An 18,685-nucleotide genomic window follows, 5' to 3' on the forward strand; every position below is an offset into this window, starting at 1 on the left:
TGGCTAAGGTAAATATTGGTCCTTTAGAGGATGAGAAGGGAGATTTAATAATGGGAGATGAGGAAATGGCTGAGGAACTGAACAGGTTTTTTGGGTCGGTGTTCACAGTGGAAGACACAAATAACATGCCAGTGACTGATAGAAATGAGGCTATGACAGGTGAGGACCTTGAGATGATTGTTATCACTAAGGAGGTAGTGATGGGCAAGCTAATGGGGCTAAAGGTTGTAGCCACCGAAGTTGGCCATTCCCTAAATACAAAATGGAGGAACGCAAAGCTTGCAGGTTAAAATGGACAATGTTTACAGAACAATCAGGCTGCACCAAGCCAATGTGTATTCTGTCTGCAAAGAGAGCAGACTGCACCGAAACGATCATTCCGCATACTAATGAGGCAATCTCCAGGATAGTTAACATAGTAATGGAACGATCCCAGGGACAATGGACACAAATAGAGAAGTGATTGCAACAGTGTATGGGAAACCAGACACCCCGGCACCAGCGGGGTTCGATAACAAAGCACCTGAAGGCCCGCCCAGCAACCGAGGGACAGCCTCAGTATTGGGGGATTCAAACAAATCGATTAGGAAGAGACCCAATCGATTCCCAGCAGGTAAAGGGTCCGCCCAAAAGGGCGCGAAGCCCTAGGACCTATAAAAGACAGGTCCCACACTTAGTTCGCCCTTCTTAACCAGCCCTCCTCTCTGGACCAGCATCTCGACCAGCTTTTGCCAAAGAAGACCTTGAACGAGAGAGAGGAGAGGTTTGGGACAGCAGCCGCCAGCAAGTAAGTGTCTCACAACGATCGCTACCAGAGATAGACACTCCTGACCCCTTTTTATCCCGTACCAACCTGAAGTCTGCAGACCAGAGCAGAGCAAGAGGCCTTGTCCCCTGATCCGGCAGTTCCCTTTGAGATAAGTATTGGTTTATTTAGTGGTAGGAATAGTTTAATCATCTTAGCGTGTGCATGGGTAGTATTATAATTGATTATAATAAACTCAGTTGTTTGAACTTACTAATTGGTGTATGGTTTTATTGCTTTGAACTTGACCTTGAAACTTGTGGCGTTATCTTAACGATACCTGGCGACTCCAGAGCTAAGTAACGAAACAGAGCCAAATTGAGTGTTAAGCACACTCACCCAGAACGAGAAACAAGGTAGACAAGTCTCCTGGCCCTGATGGAATGCATCCCAGAGTGCTAAAAGAGATGGCTAGGGAAATTGCAAATGATGATTTACCAAAATTCACTAGACTCTGGGGTGGTCCCGCTGGATTGGAAATTAGCAAACGTGACACCACTGTTTAAAAAAGGAGGTAGGCAGAAAGCGGGTAATTACAGGCCAGTGAGCTTAACTTCGGTAGTAGGGAAGATGCTGGAATCTATCATCAAGGAAGAAATAGCGAGGCATCTCGATGGAAATTGTCCCATTGGGCAGACGCAGCATGGGTTCATAAAGGGCAGGTCATGCCTAACTAATTTAGTGGAATTTTTTGAGGACATTACCAGAGCGGTAGATAACAGGGAGCCAATGGATCTGGTATAGCTGGATTCCCAGAAGTCTTTGACAAGGTTGCCACACAAAAGGTTGCTGCATAAGATAAAGATGCATGGCATTAAGGGTAAGTAGTAGCATGGATAGAGGATTGGTTAATTAACAGAAAGCAAAGAGTGGGGATTAATGGGTGTTTCCCTGGTTGGCAATCAGTAGCTAGTGGTGTCCCTCAGGGATCAGTGTTGGGCCCACAATTGTTCACAATTTACATAGATGATTTGGAGTTGGGGACCAAGGGCAATGTGTCCAAGTTTGCAGACGACATTAAGATGAGTGGTAAAGCGAAAAGTGCAGAGGATACTGGAAGTCTGCAGAGGGATTTGGATAAGTTAAGTGAATGGGCTAGGGTCTGGCAGATGGAATACAATGTTGACAAATGTGAGGTAATCAATTTTGGTAGAAATAACAGCAAAAGGGTTTCTTATTTAAATGATAAAATATTAAAACATGCTGCTGTGTAGAGATCCCGGGGTGTGCTAGTGCATGAGTCGCAAAAAGTTGGTTTACAGGTGCAACAGGTGATTAAGAAGGCAAATGGAATTTTATTCTTCATTGCTAGAGGGATAGAGTTTAAAGCTAGGGAGCTTATGGTGCAATTGTATAAGGTGTTAGTGAGGCCACACCTGGAGTACTGTGCTCAGTTTTGGTCTCCTTACCTGAGAAAGGACATACTGGCGTTGGAGGATGTGCAGAGGAGATTCACTAGGTTAATCCCAGAGCTGAAGGGGTTGGATTATGAGGAGAGGTTGAGTAGACTGGGACTGTACTCGTTGGAATTTAGAAGGATGAGGGGGGATCTTATTGAAACATTTAAAATTATGAAGGGAATAGATAGGATAGATGCGGGCAGGTTGTTTCCACTGGTTGGGTGAAAGCAGAACTAGGGGGCATAGCCTCAAAATAAGGGGAAGTAGATTTAGGACTGAGTTTAGGAGGAACTTCTTCACCCAAAGGGTTGTGAATCTATGGAATTCCTGCCCAGTGAAGCAGTTGAGGCTCCTTCATTAAATTTTTTTAAGGTAAAGATAGATAGTTTTTTGAAGAATAAAGGGATTAAGGGTTATGGTGTTCGGGCCGGAAAGTGGAGCTGAGTCCACAAAAGATCAGCCATAATCTCATTGAATGGCAGAGCAGGCTCGAGGGGCCAGATGGCCGACTCCTGCTCCTAGTTCTTATGTTTGGCGTGGAGTGGCGCCCCTCAAGCTGTATGTTTCAGGAGACAGGCTAGAGAACTGTTCCAGGTAAAACCTGCTATGGAATCAGATTAAATTCTGCCTTGTGCGCCACTTAGTTGCTGAGGTTGTTCCCATCTATAATACTAAATAAATTGAACGAGAGCTGCAACTGACAAGAAACTTACTTGTATAACCATTCTGACAGGAAGTCACAAGCATTGAACTTAGTCTGTTTTCTCTGCAAAGAAAAGGAAATGCAAGATAGCAAAATCAATTGACTAGAAAGAAACACATGTTAAATGATTATATACCTCAACCCAGTCAAGAAATTATAATTATCTTGATGAAGAGAAAACCGGTAGCCCCTTTATCCATTAATGTAGAAATTATTTAATTTTTATTGAGGGATTTTACTGTCAATTTTCATCTCAGAAGCTATTGCCTGTATTTTAACAATTGAGAGCATACCGATGTGTGACAAATGAAAGTCAATTGAAAATAAAAAAGGAATTTGATTTCATTGGTTTCTCCGAAAGGAATACAAACAGATTCCAGGGTCTGAACTTTCACTCCTGGGTCAAGGGTGCGGGACATTCCCTGGCTCCTCAAACCTGATCCAGGAGAAAGTCCTGCAGAAGTTGGGATTTTCATTCTGGTGTGGTGGGGTATCCGGATGTCAGGCCAGGCGACACCAGAATGAATCCAGAAGCTGCCAGGTGCAGAGATGGGCTGGATGCAAGACCTGCCTCAGTGCTCTGGTACTGCATTGAGGTTTTTAAAAAATAGAACATGAAACAGCTCTCTAGCCCACACCTCCAGCACTTCTTCATAACCCACATACTTCCCATGTCCCATCCATGTGGCAACGTGGCACAGTGGTCAGCATTGCTGCCTCACAGCCCCAGGGACCCGGGTTCCATTCCAGCCTTGGGTGACTGTGTGTGTGTGGAATCTGCACGTTCTCCCAGTGTCTGCGTGGGTTTCCTCCGGGTGCTCTGGTTTCCTCCCACAGTCCAAAGATGTGCAGGTTAGGTAGATTGACCATGCTAAATTTCCCCCTTAGTGTCCAAAGATGTGAAGATTAGGTGGGGTTACGAGGACAGGGTGGGGCGTGGGCCCGAGATAGAGTGCTATTTCAGGGGATCACTGCAGACTCAATGGGCCAAGTGGCCTCCTTCTGCACTGTAGGAACTCTGTCTTCATGGTAGAGGATTATAAAAATTTTCCAAGAACAGCAGTTAATGCAGAGGAACTTGGTGCAATAACCATCACTGGGAAGAAGGTATTGAATAAACGAAGGGACTAAAGGCAGATAAGACTCCGGGACCTGATGGCATGCACTCTAGGGTATTAAAGGGGGAGGTGGTGGCGTGGTGGTATTATCACTGAACTAGTAATCCAGAGACCTCGCGTACTCTGGGATCCCAGGTTCAAATCCTGCCACTTCAGATGGTGAAATTTGAATTCAATACAAATCTGGAATTAAAAGTCTAATGATGACCATGAAACAATGTCGATTGTCGTAAAAGCCCATCGGGTTCATTAATGTCCTTTAGGGAAGAAATCTGCCGTTCTTACCTGGTCTGGCCGATATTTGACTCCAGACCTTCGAGGGCAATTAGGGATGGGCAATAAATGCTGGCACAGCCTGCAATACCCATGTCCCATGAACGAATAAAAAAAAAGGTGACAGCAGAGATAGTGGATGCATTGGTTATGATATTTCTAAATTCCCTGGATTCTGGAAAGGTCTCAGTGTATTGGAAACACACTAATGTCCCTCTCCTATTCAAAAAGGGGGAAGGGCAAGATAGGAAACTATAGATCAGTTAGCTTGAGCTCTGTGTTGGGGAAGTTGCCGGAATCAATCGTGAAGGAGGAGATGACTGAACATTTGGAAATACAAAGCTCAATCCACCGTTGTCAGCATAGTTTTATGAAGGTTAAGTCATGCTGAAAAATTTGCTGGAGTTCTTTGAGGATGTAACCAACAACGTGGATAATGGGGAACCTGTGGATGTGATATAGTTTTACCATTAGAATCATAGGATCACTACAGTACAGAAGGAGACCATTCGGCTCATTGAGTCTGCACCAACCCTCTGAAATGGTACCTAGGGTTAGGCCCCCACCCTTAGCCCAGTAGCCCCACCTAACGGAATGTTTTGGACACTGAGGGGCAACTGATAACCAATCTGCCTAACCTGCTCATTTTTGGCTGCAGTTCTTAAAGTTAAGGTCCTGACTATTCCATTACTCTCTGCCCTGTTTCTTGTTTTTGGAACTGTGTTGAGTTACCCTCACCCCACCCTCCCCCCAGGTCCCCCATGTGCTAGTTGAAAGTCCTTGTGACCACCCTATTTATCCTTTCCGCGAAAACACTGGTCCAGGATCGGTCCAGGTGGACACCGTCTCAAATCTGAAATAAGATACTAAGCTCATTAAAGTGAACATTAATTATCATTAAAAACCCCTGGTTCACTTTTGTCCTTCAGGTTACAAAATCTTATTCCTTACATGGTTTGGTCTATTAGTTGACGCTTAACAACCTTTGAAAAAGCATAGCAAGCCGCTCAGTTATGTCAAGCTGCCATAGAACATTAATCACTGTGGCCGGGTGTATCTACAGCACATACACTGCAGCGGTTCAAGAATGCAGTCCACTAGGTTGTGGTATCAACATTGGTTAAAATTGTTCCAGGATTTTGCTTTTATTAATCTGTCCAGAAGTCCATTCCATTCATTCATCACTCTCGCATGAAAAGGACCATCTTAACATCAGATCCTGCATTTGTCTTTTACCAGTTTAAACTTTACTCCTTGGTTCTATTCTTGCAATTTATTTTAAAAGTAATTTCATACCCTTGACTATTCTATATATATATAGTACAATCATTTCAGATGCTTTTTTCAAGGTTGAAAAGCCCATGTTATGCCTGCATCTCCTCCTAACACATAAAACACTACATTTTTACCTCTCTTCAGCTCTGGGGACATTGAATATATGAAAGTATAAAACAACGTTATCCTGCAGCAGAGGGGAAAAGTAGTGATGTAACCAGGCAATGCTGCAGAAGTGGAACTAAACAGTCCTGAGGATGGACAGGATGAGAGACTTGCTGATCGGTTCTAGGCCAAAAGGAACACGGAGGCTTTGCATGATCTGGTTCAGGATAATCAAGTGGTCAGGGATTAAAGGCACAGCTAATTTTAAATGCTGAGGTGGTCAAATCCCAGAAGAGAAACTTGAAACAACTGCCATTTCATTTGTATAGTAAGAGGCAAGGTTTTTAAATCCTGAAATGATACCCAACTACTTCCGATGATTTTATACAAAAGTAAATGTTTATTAAAAAATAGGAAAAACAATAAAATAAAATGTAATCACACTTAAATATGACAATGGCTTCACACAGTACAAATACTTTAAAAACAATTCCAAACAATCTTAATTTAACTACCTTCAGAGCTAACCTTCTCCATGTATTGAGCAACACCATATAGATTTTAAGATCTATGAAAGTAAAGTCATTTTTATCACACTGTGCCTTTAATTCTCCCTTTTGTGCCTTCTGAGTTTAATAGGAGCTGGCTTTTCATTTTAGGCCTGGTTCACACTGCTTGCTGCTGTGTGCTGAGATCTAAAACAATCCCTTATTAGATTTCAGTATCTCTTTAAATACGTTCTTTCTCTTTGATCTCTCCATTATCTCACCCTGTTTATTTAGAACTGCTCTCTCCCAGAATTGATTAACTTTATCTCTCTAATTTAGCTTTCAGAATTTAAAGGAAAAGTAAACTCGTTCTGTCCATACTTTATCTATGACGCCTTTCTTCCACACCTTGCATATCTTTTCCTTTGAATCACAACAACCCATTCAAATCTATTCCTGTTCTGTAAGTATCTATCTGAAGTTCATTACCATATCAAACCAAGAGTTTAGGTTCACACAGTCACTCTGACCCTTGCGTTAATCACCACTCACAAACCCCAGCAGTTTAAAAATATGACTAACAGAACAATATTAGAATTCCTCAGGTTTCCCTGACAGGTTTTCTTGACAAGGGAATGGCATTAGAATCAGCATTGTGGAAATGAAAGTTTACTGGGAGTGGAATTAAAACAGAAAATGCTTAAAAATCTCAGCAGGTCGGCAGCACCTGTGAAGTGAAACAGAGTTAACATTACTCGTCTGTGTGACTCTTCAGAGGTGAAGAGAGGTAGAAATGTGATGTGTTTTATGCTGTTGAAAAACAGGATGTGGAGATGCCGGCGATGGACTGGGGTGAGAACAGTAAGAAGTCTTACAACACCAGGTTAAAGTCCAACAGGTTTGTTTTGAATCACTAGCTTTCAGAGCACTGCTCCTTCCTCCGGGAATGAAGAGATAGGTTCCAAGAACATATATATAGACAAAGTCAAAGATGCAAGACGATACTTTGAATGTGAGTCTTTGCAGGTAATTAAGTCTTTACAGGTCCAGACAGAGCAACTGGAGAGAGGGATAATCACAGGTTAAAGAGATGTGAATTGTTTCAAGCCAGGACAGTTGGTAGTATTTTGCAAGTCCAGGCCAGATGGTGGAGGGTGAATGTAATGCGATACGAATCCAAGGTCTCGGTTGAGGCCGTACTCATGTGTGGGGAACTTGGCTATAAGTTTCTGCTCGGCGATTCTACGTTGTCGCGCGTCCTGAAGGCCGCCTTGGAGAATGGTTACCCGAAGATCAGAGGCTGAATGCCCTTGACTGCTGAAGTGTTCCGCGACTGGAAGGGAACATTCCTGCCTGGCGATTGTCGCGCAATGTCCGTTCATCCGTTGTTACAGCATCTGCATGGTCTCGCCATGTACCATGCTTCGGGACATCCTTTCTGTTGAAAAACAGGACAAAGGTGGAGTGGATGGCACTAAACAGAGGTCAAAGATAGGTTGGGGTTCAGGAGCAATTAAATGAAAAAGACTTCATGGACTCAAGCCAAAGGGAGCAGCCATGATAGTGTTAAAGACTAAAGCAAGTGTTAATAGTGGGATAAAACTGTCAAACTGTCTGAAAGCAAAGTAGCAGTGAGTGTTAATAGCAGAACAAGGGTTAGTGCTTTCTGAAAGCAAACATGAAAACAAAATACAGACTGACACCTGGTAGGAGGGGGAGAGAGCAGAGGGCAGGGTAAAAAATCAAGATGGAGGTCAGAGTTCATGTCTGAAGTTGTTGAACTCAAGGTTGAGCCCAGAAGGCAGCAAAATGCCTCATCGGACGATGAGGAGCTGTTCCTCCAGCTTGCCTTGAGCTACACTGGAACATTGTAGTCTTTAACATATCATTACCACTCTCTTTCTCTTGTATCCATGATATCTTTGTCATTTCTTGTCTCCCGAGCTCCAACCTACCCTGGACCTTCTAGCTCGTGCACCTGCTCCATCCCTCTCCCCGCCCCCCCCCACATTTCAACAGCATAAAATCCATCACATTTCTACATCTCTCTGAAGAGTCACATGACCTATTTCTCTCTCTACAGCTGTTGTCAGGCCTGCTGAGGTTTTCCAGAATACCCTGTTTTATTTCAGATTTCCAGCGTCTGCAGCATTTTGCTTTTGTTTTGGGATGCGGTCAATGCCCGGGCTGTTGCCGGTGTTCAATGGAGATCAGAAAACGTATAATACAGAGCACATTAACATGTCACCAGAAAACGATGGCAGATTGATAATTAATTTTCAGTGTGAATGGGGAATGGGGCCTTCAGGCCTTGGCTTGAATCAAACTGGGTTTCACTACCAAACATGTGGGAGCTTCATTTTGACTTCTGACCTCCCATGAAAAAGAATGTCGAGGAAGATGTCAATTCACTGTGAACTTTATTTGCTCAACAACACAAAACTATGCAAAAACATTGAGGGAAATAACAAAGGAAGTCACCTCTATTGAATATTTCTGTGATAAGCAAAGTAATTTATGAGCTTGAATGTGAACTTGTAAATTGGAAACTTTTTGTTCATTTGGAAAAGTAAAGTGGCAATGAAGGAAAACAGAGGAAATATCTGTACAATGTGCATTGTTCTTTCAGATATCTCACTTGGATAACAGTGAAATGGAAACAATTACATAAGCACAAGAGTTTAGAAACACAGCAGAACCACTAAACAGGGGCTGTTTAGCACACTGGGCTAAATCGCAGGCTTTGAAAGCAGACCAAGGCAAGCCAGCAGCACGGTTCGATTCCCGTAACAGCCTCCCCGGATAGGCGCCGGAATGTGGCGACTAGGGGCTTTTCACAGTAACTTCATTGAAGCCTACTCGTGACAATAAGCGATTTTCATTTTTTCATTTCAAATACTTTGTAGTTGTTAAAGATAATGGGTGGGATTCTCCGGCGTCCCACCGGAGTGCTTCCGGGCGGCGGGAGACGGCACGCTGTTTGCTAGTGGTGGAATTCTCTGCACTCTCCGCTGACAATGGAAGCTCCCACTGAAGCCATGCCACAGCGCTGGGAAACCCACAGGCGGGGGTGCACTGCTGGGGGGGCCAGAGAATCCGGCTGCCGGCAAACAGCAGCGAAGAATTCCGGCCAATGACCAGTCGGTGTGAAACTGAAAACAGCTTGACTTTTGTTGGTTAGCCACTTTAAAATTTGATTTCATTGAAAGTTTAATTTATAAAGATTAACAATTATACAGTTTTACTTGGGGACACTAAGTTTATTAGAAATGTTGACGTGTAGACATCAGTTTGCACGGTAACACAGTGGTTAGCACTGGTGTTTCACAGCGGCAGGGTCCCATATTTGATTCCCGCCTTGGGTCACTGTGCAGAGTCTGCATGCTCTCCCCGTGTCTGCATGTGTTTCCTCTGTGTGCTTCTGTATCCTCCCACAAGTCCTGAAAGACGTGCTGTTAGGTGAATTGGACATTCTGAATTGAAAAATGAAAATCGCTTGTCACGAGTAGGCTTCAATGAAGTTACTGTGAAAAGCCCCTAGTCGCCACATTCCGGCGCCTGTCCAGGAAGGCTGGTACGGGAATCGAACCGTGCTGCTGGCCTGCTTTAAAAGCCAGCGATTTAGCCTGGTGAGCTAAACCAGCTCCTCCGTGTACCCGAACAGGCGCTGGAATGTGGCGACTAGGGGCTTTTCACAGTAACTTCATTGCAGTGTTAATGTAAGCTGACTTGTGACAATAAAAATTGTTATATTATTATTGTATTATATCAGTTGAACTACTTAATCACGAGTATCACATGATGGTATATTAATTAGTGTGCCCAAAATGCCAGTAACTCCATTTTATTTGCATTATTACATTTTGCCAATTCTAATTCAAGCCAGTGGTTTCGTTGGAAGCAAGGAGAGAAATAAAACTGCTTAACCTCTCTCATTGCGTTTTAATTGTACCCGCTATTGGCAGGAGTTGAGTGGAAGTCAACCTCCAAATCCCACCGCACAGAGAGAGGTCAAGAATGTGGATTGGGGTAAAATGTGAATTAAGTACCCATCAGCGTTGAATGGAGAGTTGGGAGGGGAGCAGACCTAAATTTGCTGAACGATAAAAAGGGAATGGTCATGGTGACAAAAAGGAACGAGATTTATTTTACCCATCGTATCTGATGGGTTGACACTGACTCAAAGTTGAAACAGTGAACCAGGGAACTAGAATATGGGCCTACAAATGGAAAATAGTATTTACATCCAACATGAAGCTATGAAATTAGCATGCTTATACGTATAAAATAAAGTTTGAAAAGAAGATAAAGCTGAAACAACTGTTGGAGACAGGTCACAGCCAGCAAGGAGGACCTGATTTGCTGTACCATAGTTAGGATTTGAACTTGAGATTCAAAGCTCTGTTGATTTCTGACACAAAAGAGATGTTGACCACGGGCATAGCACTATGGGTGTGGGGAAAATTACCTGCATCACTCACACACACTCTTAACCAGTTATTATTGTGCAGTAATGGAAGCATGCCATTGTCCACCCTGATAAAATATTTGAAAAACAAGATGAGAAAGATCAAATTATAATATCAACTAAAATATTGGTCTTACAAATGAAAATTGCCTGAAAATTTTAAACTGATAAAAGTCACTGACCTCAAAACATTTCTCAATTTTAGCTTGTGTGAGAGTTTCAAACAGGCCTGGGAGAAGTACAGGAAATATGTAGTGTTCCAAATACTGCTTTGGAGAACCTTTGCAAAAGAGCAGAAAGAAAATTAAAATCACAAAAATGAATCTGATATTCTTGATAATCTGATTACGATCCTGGAGCAGATCACAGCATTAGCTAGGATACTGTACAAGAACCCCAATCACTTTTTGACAATTTGTAAAACTGTGAAGAAAGGATACTTTACTCCAGGACTGATTTCACGCACAAACACGAATCTGGGGCGGGATTCTCTGCCTGCCGACGGCAAAATCGCAAAATGCGATTGGGCGGAGAATAGCTTCCAACGCCAAAATCAGGGTAGGCGCCGGCTTGGCGCAAAATCAGGATGCTCTGGGACCCCAGAAATGGCGTAAATGTGTCGCTCGCCGCGTGGGCTGAACGTACAGTTGGCACATCACCAGGGGGCCTGACACCCTATGCTCCAGGGCCTCCGCGATTCAGCGCCTCCAATGGGCCGAGTTCCCGATGGCGTGGTTCACTTGTGGTCTCAAAAATCATGAACCTGGCGTCATGGCTGCTGAGCGCGAGAGAGAGAGAGAGAGAGAGAAAGAGAGAGAGAGGAGGTAGGAAAAGGAGTAGAGTGATTGGGGGCTGCAGGCCTAAACATAGGCAGGCTGGGGTAGGGGGCCCCCTGCCAGGGCTGGGGGAGGAGCGGAACAGGCCCAGTAGCCGGGGTGCCCCCCCCACAGGATACCGACTGCCATTACGGCAGCCCTCTTGCTACACAGCCAATGACCACCCACCTCAGGTCCTGGTTCTACACATTGACATTGGCCGTATGGGTGCACACCCCCCCGCACCCCACACCCCGCCACACCCGGTCCCAAACTCCCCACCCAGCCGGCCACCACCCAGCAGGGACCACCCAGGGCTACACCCATGGCAACCCCCATTGAGGGCAGTGCCTGCCAATGGTACCCCAGGCAGCAGGGACGGGCACTAGGACTGGGGGCACCGACGGAGCCGAACACCAACAGGGCCGGGGTGCGAGTGTGAGGAGGATACATGCGTGGGCGGAACCCGCACAGCCAACCAGGACCACCATGTAATCCATGGTACCTGGTTGGACACGGAAGTATGCACCATGCTAACATGTTGGCCTTTCATCCCCTGCAGACAAAGGTGTTTGGCGTTCAACCAGCAATGGTGGCCGCCCTGGTGATGGTCGCAGCTCTGCGAAATGCCCCATGGCCTCGTGAGCGGGGGCCGCTCAGCGAGGAGGGAGAAGTTGCAGCAGCGGAGCAGGCACCTTCAAAGCAGGCAGCAAAGGAACAAGCTGCAGAGGAAGGGCTGCACAGGGGCAGGTGGCGGCTGCACAGGCTGGAGGACCGGCCGCGCAACAGGCCGAGGAGGAGGAGGTGGCAAGGAGGCGCCGCATGAGGACTCGTGTGTACCACCCACCAAGACCATTCTACCAGTTGTCCAAGACCATTTGACACGTGAACACTTCCCACCCCAACCCCTTTATCTTCCATTTCATAGCATTTACAGTGTAGGAGGCCATTTGGCCCATCAAGTCTGCACCAGCTCTTGGAAAGAGCACCCCACCCAAGCCCACACCACCCTAACCCAGTAACCTCACTCAACCAACACTAAGGGCAATTTTTTGGACACTAACGGCAATTTAGCATGGCCAATCCACCTACCCTGCACATCTTTGGACTGTGGGAGGAAACCAGAGCACCTGGAGGAAACCCACGCAGACACTGGGAGAATGTGCAGACTCCGCACAGACAGTGACCCAGGCGGGAATCGAACCCTGGACCCTGGAGCTGTGAAGCAATTGTGCTAACCACTGTGCTACCATGCTTTGCCTCCTTCACTCCTGAAATCAATGACTTCAAATGGAGTACAGTTCCAGGAGGTACAGTAGCCTTTGTACACCTTTACTTATACGTTAATATGTATGCCCAGCCGCTGGGCATTAGCAGGCTGTAATATAAGGGGTCATCAATCATACGCCAATTATTGTCCACACATACTTGATTTCAAACTGCGCAGGAGTTTTAAGAATAATGGGTCACAGGGTGTCGAGGAGCTTGGACACTGGTGAAAGTTTAGAACAAAGGCCACCAAATGCCTATTCTTACATTTTGGGTAAATGTTGAGAAATTCCAAATGTAAAATAGGAAGGCAGGCAGCATTTGAACCAAGGTGGAGGTAGGTGAAAGGGTATGTCTATTCTGTCCCATTATGGGTAAAAGTTACAATTAGTCTCTCCTTTGGGAGATATGTTGACGGACAAATTTAATCATGTTTTGGGAAATTTGGCATTTGCTAGCTATTTATTTTGTTTAGAAGCTAATTTTAAACAATGTTTTCAAAAAGTATTTAGTGGCTTAAATAGTTCCCTGGCAAACAATAATCTTTACATACGGGGCAGGGTTCTGATTGGGATCCCAATGTCAGGGTGAAATGGATTGTCACGACCACGCACCTTATGGGAACCCTGGCAGTGACATTCCTCGAATGGGCCAATTCATGGTTAGATGTGGTTGAATGGGAGGGAGCTTGCTGTCCAAATAAGGGAGGTGGCTGGGCTCTTCGAGCTGGAGGTCTAATCGGACACCCTCAAATACAGAAGGAGCAGCAGCCTGCAATACAGGAAGAGACAGGGAGAACACATGCACCCAGTCTGCATTTTTGAAAAATGTTAAATTTGAAAAGAAATGGAATAAGCAGCAGAACCTCCATTGTGGAAGGGAAATGCTCAAGCCTCATGCCTCAAGATCTGCCTGGAACACTGGGCCTCTGGTCTCTTGTCAGGGGGTCACCTCCAGGCAGATGGCCAAGGTTCCTGGGCCTTGACAGCACACAAGCTTGAAAATGTTTAGATGGTATTTCCCCATTTATAATAATACTTACCAAGGGAGTTTTCATTGTGAATGCTGACAATAACATTATTGTTACAGAGAGTAACACAGTGAACAAGAACCACATGCCATGTGCAAGATTTTTAAATAAACAGAAAAGACAGATGCAGTAATCAAAATTTCAAAAAATAGTATCACATATTCTTGAGGGTAAAATAATCTAGATGAAACAGGGAATCCATTGTTAGCTAAAGTACTCTAACCAAAATCTTCAAAAAGCAATTTAAAACAGTTGAAGGGGAAATAAATCCAAATAAAATTTGTTGCCTATTTGGATACTTATGAAAGTATGAACAAAATTTCAGGAAAGAGTTTATAGCTCTTGGGGCTAAAGGGATCAGGGGATATTGAGATAAGGCGGGATCAGGGTATTGACCTTGATGATCAGCCATAAAGAATGGTGCAGCAGGCTTGAAGGGACGAATGGCCTCCCTTCTGCTTCTATTTTCTATGCATGTTCCTCTGTAAATATTCTTTATATTGCTCATCCATCTTTCCATTAAGTGTAATGATTGTACCTTCAAAATATTTATCATGCATGATATGCAAGGGGACTTTTTGAAGGTTAGATCAAAAAAGGAAATCAGTACAATCTCAGAACAATAACAGCTTTGTAATAACTGCACAAAAGGCTCAATCAATTAAATTATGCTATAAATAACTTGAATTAAGTTTCTTAAATTAAATTTTCCCTTTGATTAAAGAGCTATCAAAGTTGGAAACAATACACATGCACAGATCTGTATTGTACAACTTTTAACTTACATGTTTTTTGATCAGGTGGTGGGGTAGGTGGAGGAGACGGCGGACTTGCAGGAGGAGGAGGCTTCTGAACCACCGCATAACCTAAAAGTGCTGGATGCGAATATGCAGCATTGAAGTTTTCTACCACTGACGTATCCACTGAAAGCTGGAGATTGGAAACAATGCAGTTTGTTAACAGCTTGCCCCTCATTTTTACTTCATGAAGCAGAAAGGAGGGGAATAAGAAGAGATGAGAGCGGCACACACACAATGGGGGGCTGAGAGAGAATGCATCTGCAAGGGATAAAGCAAGTGCATGAGAGAGGGGGAGAGAGAGAAATTGTTTAATAAAGGGACAGGTCTTTAGCTTTATAAATAGAGACATAAAGTATAATACAAAAGGAATGTATACTAAACCTTTCGAAAATCTTCAGTTAGGGCTCAGTGGACATGTCATGTCCATTTCTGGGCACCAGGTTTTAGGAAGAATGTAAATATCTTCGAGAGAATTCAGAGGATCTATCAGAAAAATACCAGGGATGGCGAACTTCAATTATGTCAATGAGACTAGAAAAGCGGTCGTGTTTCTTCGAGCTGTGGCTCGTCCTTTAATCTGTCATTTCACCCTGGTACACACTTCATATTAGTCTTTTTCTGGGTTTCATGGTGTGTGGCATGTTCCTGGAGGTTCCTGAGCGGTCTTTGTGACGAAGAGCCAAGATAAAATGTTAAAATCCTTATTTGTTCACGGCAATCAGCGTGTGCTGGGTGGGGCCCCGCGTGCAGTGTCGGAGTTGCTGTTTGAGCAGGCTCTTGTCTTGGCGGCGTGTGTGCATCGCAGGATGGCCGCCATTGAAGTTGTCGTCTTGGTTGATGATCTCAGCTCTGCGATGCAGGTCACTAAGGTCTGTTTTAAGAATTGTTGGGTATTTTTTATGATAGTAGTGTAGGTGCACGAACATAGAACATACAACAGTACAGCACAAACCAGGCCCTTCGGCCCTCGATGTTGTGCCGAGCATTGTCCGAAACCAAGATCAAACTATCCCACGCCCTGTCATTCTGGTGTGCTCCATGTACGTATCCAATAACCGCTTGAAAGTTCCCAAAGTGTCCGACTCCACTATCACAGCAGGCAGTCCATTCCACACCCTAACCACTCTCTGAGTAAAGAACCTACCTCGGACATCCCTCCTATATCTCCCACCCTGAATCTTATAGTTATGCCCCCTTGTAACAGCTACATCCATCCGAGGAAATACTCTCTGAGCGTCCACTCTCTCTATCCCCCTCATCATCTTATAAATCTCTATTAAATCGCCTCTCATCCTCCTCCGCTCCAAAGAGAAAAGCCCTAGCTCCCTCAACCTTTCCTCGTAAGACCTACCCTGCAAACCAGGCAGCATCCTGGTAAATCTCCTTTGCACCCTTTCCAATGCTTCCACATCCTTCCTATAATGAGGTGACCAGAACTGCACACACTACTCCAAATGTGGTCTCACCAAGGTCATGTATAGTTACAGCATAACCCCGTGGCTCTTAAACTCAAGCCCCCTGTTAATAAACGCTAACAAACTATAAGCCTTCTTCACGGCTCTATCCACTTGAGTGGCAACCTTCAGAGATCTGTGGACATGAACCCCAAGATCTCTCTGTTCCTGCACATTCCTCAGAACCCTGCCGTCGACCCTGTAATCCGCATTCAAATTTTTTCTACCAAAATGAATCACCTCGCACTTATCAGGGTTAAACTCCATCTGCCATTTTGCGGCCCAGCTCTGCATCCTATCAATGTCTCTTTGCAGCCGACAACAGCCCTCCACCTCATCCACTACTCCCCTAATCTTGGTGTCATCAGCAAATTTACTGACCCACCTTCAGCCCCCTGCTCTCAAGTCTCCCTCTTTATCTTTACACGGCTGGGATCCTTACAGTGATTATAATTTTTTGGTTAGAGGAGAAGGTAGGAAGGGAAACACTGAGGAAGTGTTTGGGGTTTAAATGTCACTTGACAACAGCTCCTCCACAAACCACCTTCAAGATACGGTGACCACAATGCACTGATGCAAATTTTCCCCGCAACAGCCAATCAGCAGCTCCGCTCTACTGCCCTCTGCTGGATCAACGATAAGGTTCTTGCACTCAAAAGAGCATTTTTCCCTGGTGAGGTCCCGCCTTCGTGCTGTCAAACTCTCGCTGCACGACGTATTGTTTATTCTGATGGTTCGGGAGAGGGAGGCTGTGCAGGGTGTGTCCCTGAGCCCGATCCCTGGCGAGAGGGAGGGAGGCGAGTTCCCTTTTGATGTTGAGTACAAAGATTGGCTGCCATCCTGATCTGGAGGCTGGGTGCACCTGGTTTGGTGGAGCACAACATATTCGGTCTTCGAGGTCAAGGGTGGGTCTGCCCGCCGATCACTGGTCCTTTATTATCCTGTTCTCGATGCTTGTTGTGAGGGGTGGGAAGTGACCAGCCCAATGAGTCATACCCCCCCCACCCACCCCAGATGGGGGCGAGGCTGTGGACCTCCTGGGTGTTGGAGAGACAGCATGGTGAAAGGATACCGTTCTGTGCTTTGATCATTGGAATCCTTGAGAAGTTCTGAAGAGTGCTCATTGATCCTGCCTTTTCCTTCATCTTCTCGTGCAACATGAAAGGTGTCTTTATCCTGCAATTTACCCTGCGGTAATTCTGTAATCCTGGACATTACTCCCTGTTAATCATGTTGTTAATTATTTGTTGATGTCTTTTCTCTGCAGGGAGATGTGAAATGTGAGCGTGATACTGGTACCGTTGATTATCCTGATCGATCGGAATCATATTGAGTCAATTATGAGGAATGTGATTTGCATGAGTTTCACTCCTTTTGGGGAAGGCTGAGTGTGGCTGGAGCGAGGGAGAGGGGTGGGTAGAGTTAGTTCAGTTCTGACTTAGATTGACGATCCCCCTGCCCCCTCCTGAATTTAAGAATACTTGGGAGGGATTCACCCCAGAATCGGGAAACGCGATTGGGCAGAGAACTGGTTTTAATGCCAAAATCGTGGTTTCACATCAAATTGCAATTCTTCGTCATCTGGACAGCGGCATCAGTGTTCCATTCCACACTTACAGTAAACACCATTGGCATACCATTAATAATAATCTTTAATAATAATCTTTATTGTCACAAGTAGGCTTACATTAACACTGCAATGAAATTCCTGTGAAAAGCCCCTAGTCGCCACATTTCGGCGCCTGTTCAGGTACACTGAGGGAGAATTCAGAATGTCCAATTCACCTAACAAGCACGTTTTTTGGAACTTGTAGGAGGAAACCGGAGCACCCGGAGGAAACCCACGCAGACACAGGGAGAACGTGCAGACTCCACACAGACAGTGACCCAAGCCGGGAATCAAACCTGGGCGCTGTGAGTATTCTCCGGGGCCTCCGCGATTCTCCGCCTGTCCGATAGGCCGAGGCACGGTTCACTTGTGCATTTAAAAATCGTGAAACTGGTGTGGCGGCTACTGAGGGAGAGTGAGCGGATACAGACAGTGTCCAACATCGCCATAGGTTGCTGACAGTTGTGCCGCTGACCGGGGGGGGCTTCTGCCAGGGCCGGGGTGAGTAGCGCAGGGGGTGGGGCGGGAGGTGGGCTGTGGGGTGTATGGGCACGGAACACCATTGCCGTGGCCTGCAAGTCAGCCATGTGGCTTTGCACGCCGCTGACTGCGCACTGTAAACTTAGGGCGACGGGTCATATCGGTGTCCCCTCAGGGCACCCCCCCCCCCCCCTCAGGGCACCCCCCCCCCCCCCGCCATGTGCTCTCTGGCCCTAGCCGACCCATCAGCGGGATGAGTGCACTCCAGTGTAATCTAATTAGCTGGGATAAGGGTGTGTAGGGAGTGAAATGTGTATATGCAGCTGCAGCTTGTCAGCCTCCTGATGGTCAATCACGGACCCAGTGAATCCCGCACCGTTACTCATTGGAATCGATTGTGTTCCACGTGGTGCCGGTGCTAGCCCCTTAACGATAGCTGAATCGGTCCTGGTGCAGCGGCACTTTTTCTGTTGTTGAAGTCCACGAATCCTGTCTCAGGCATGGAGAATCCCACCGCAGGTCTTTATCCTGTGATGGCCTGGGCAGATTTATTTTTTTATTTTTCTTTCTCCCGTCTCGGTCTCTCTCTCTTC

General features: G+C 45.4%; 1 protein-coding gene across 1 annotated transcript in view; it reads right to left on the minus strand.

Annotated features, from left to right (window-relative positions):
- iqck (IQ motif containing K) overlaps positions 1 to 18,685 on the minus strand; it is a 132,035-nt gene that overhangs the window by 69,318 nt on the left and 44,032 nt on the right. Inside the window, exons 3-5 of the mRNA XM_038819251.1 lie at positions 14,535 to 14,679; positions 10,818 to 10,915; positions 2,919 to 2,971 (exon numbers count right to left, since the gene is read on the minus strand). Coding sequence (XP_038675179.1) covers positions 2,919 to 2,971; positions 10,818 to 10,915; positions 14,535 to 14,679 — 296 coding nt within the window. The remainder of the gene's footprint in view (positions 1 to 2,918; positions 2,972 to 10,817; positions 10,916 to 14,534; positions 14,680 to 18,685) is intronic.

The sequence above is a fragment of the Scyliorhinus canicula genome, chromosome 15 (assembly GCF_902713615.1).
Source record: "Scyliorhinus canicula chromosome 15, sScyCan1.1, whole genome shotgun sequence".
Taxonomy (NCBI): domain Eukaryota; kingdom Metazoa; phylum Chordata; class Chondrichthyes; order Carcharhiniformes; family Scyliorhinidae; genus Scyliorhinus; species Scyliorhinus canicula.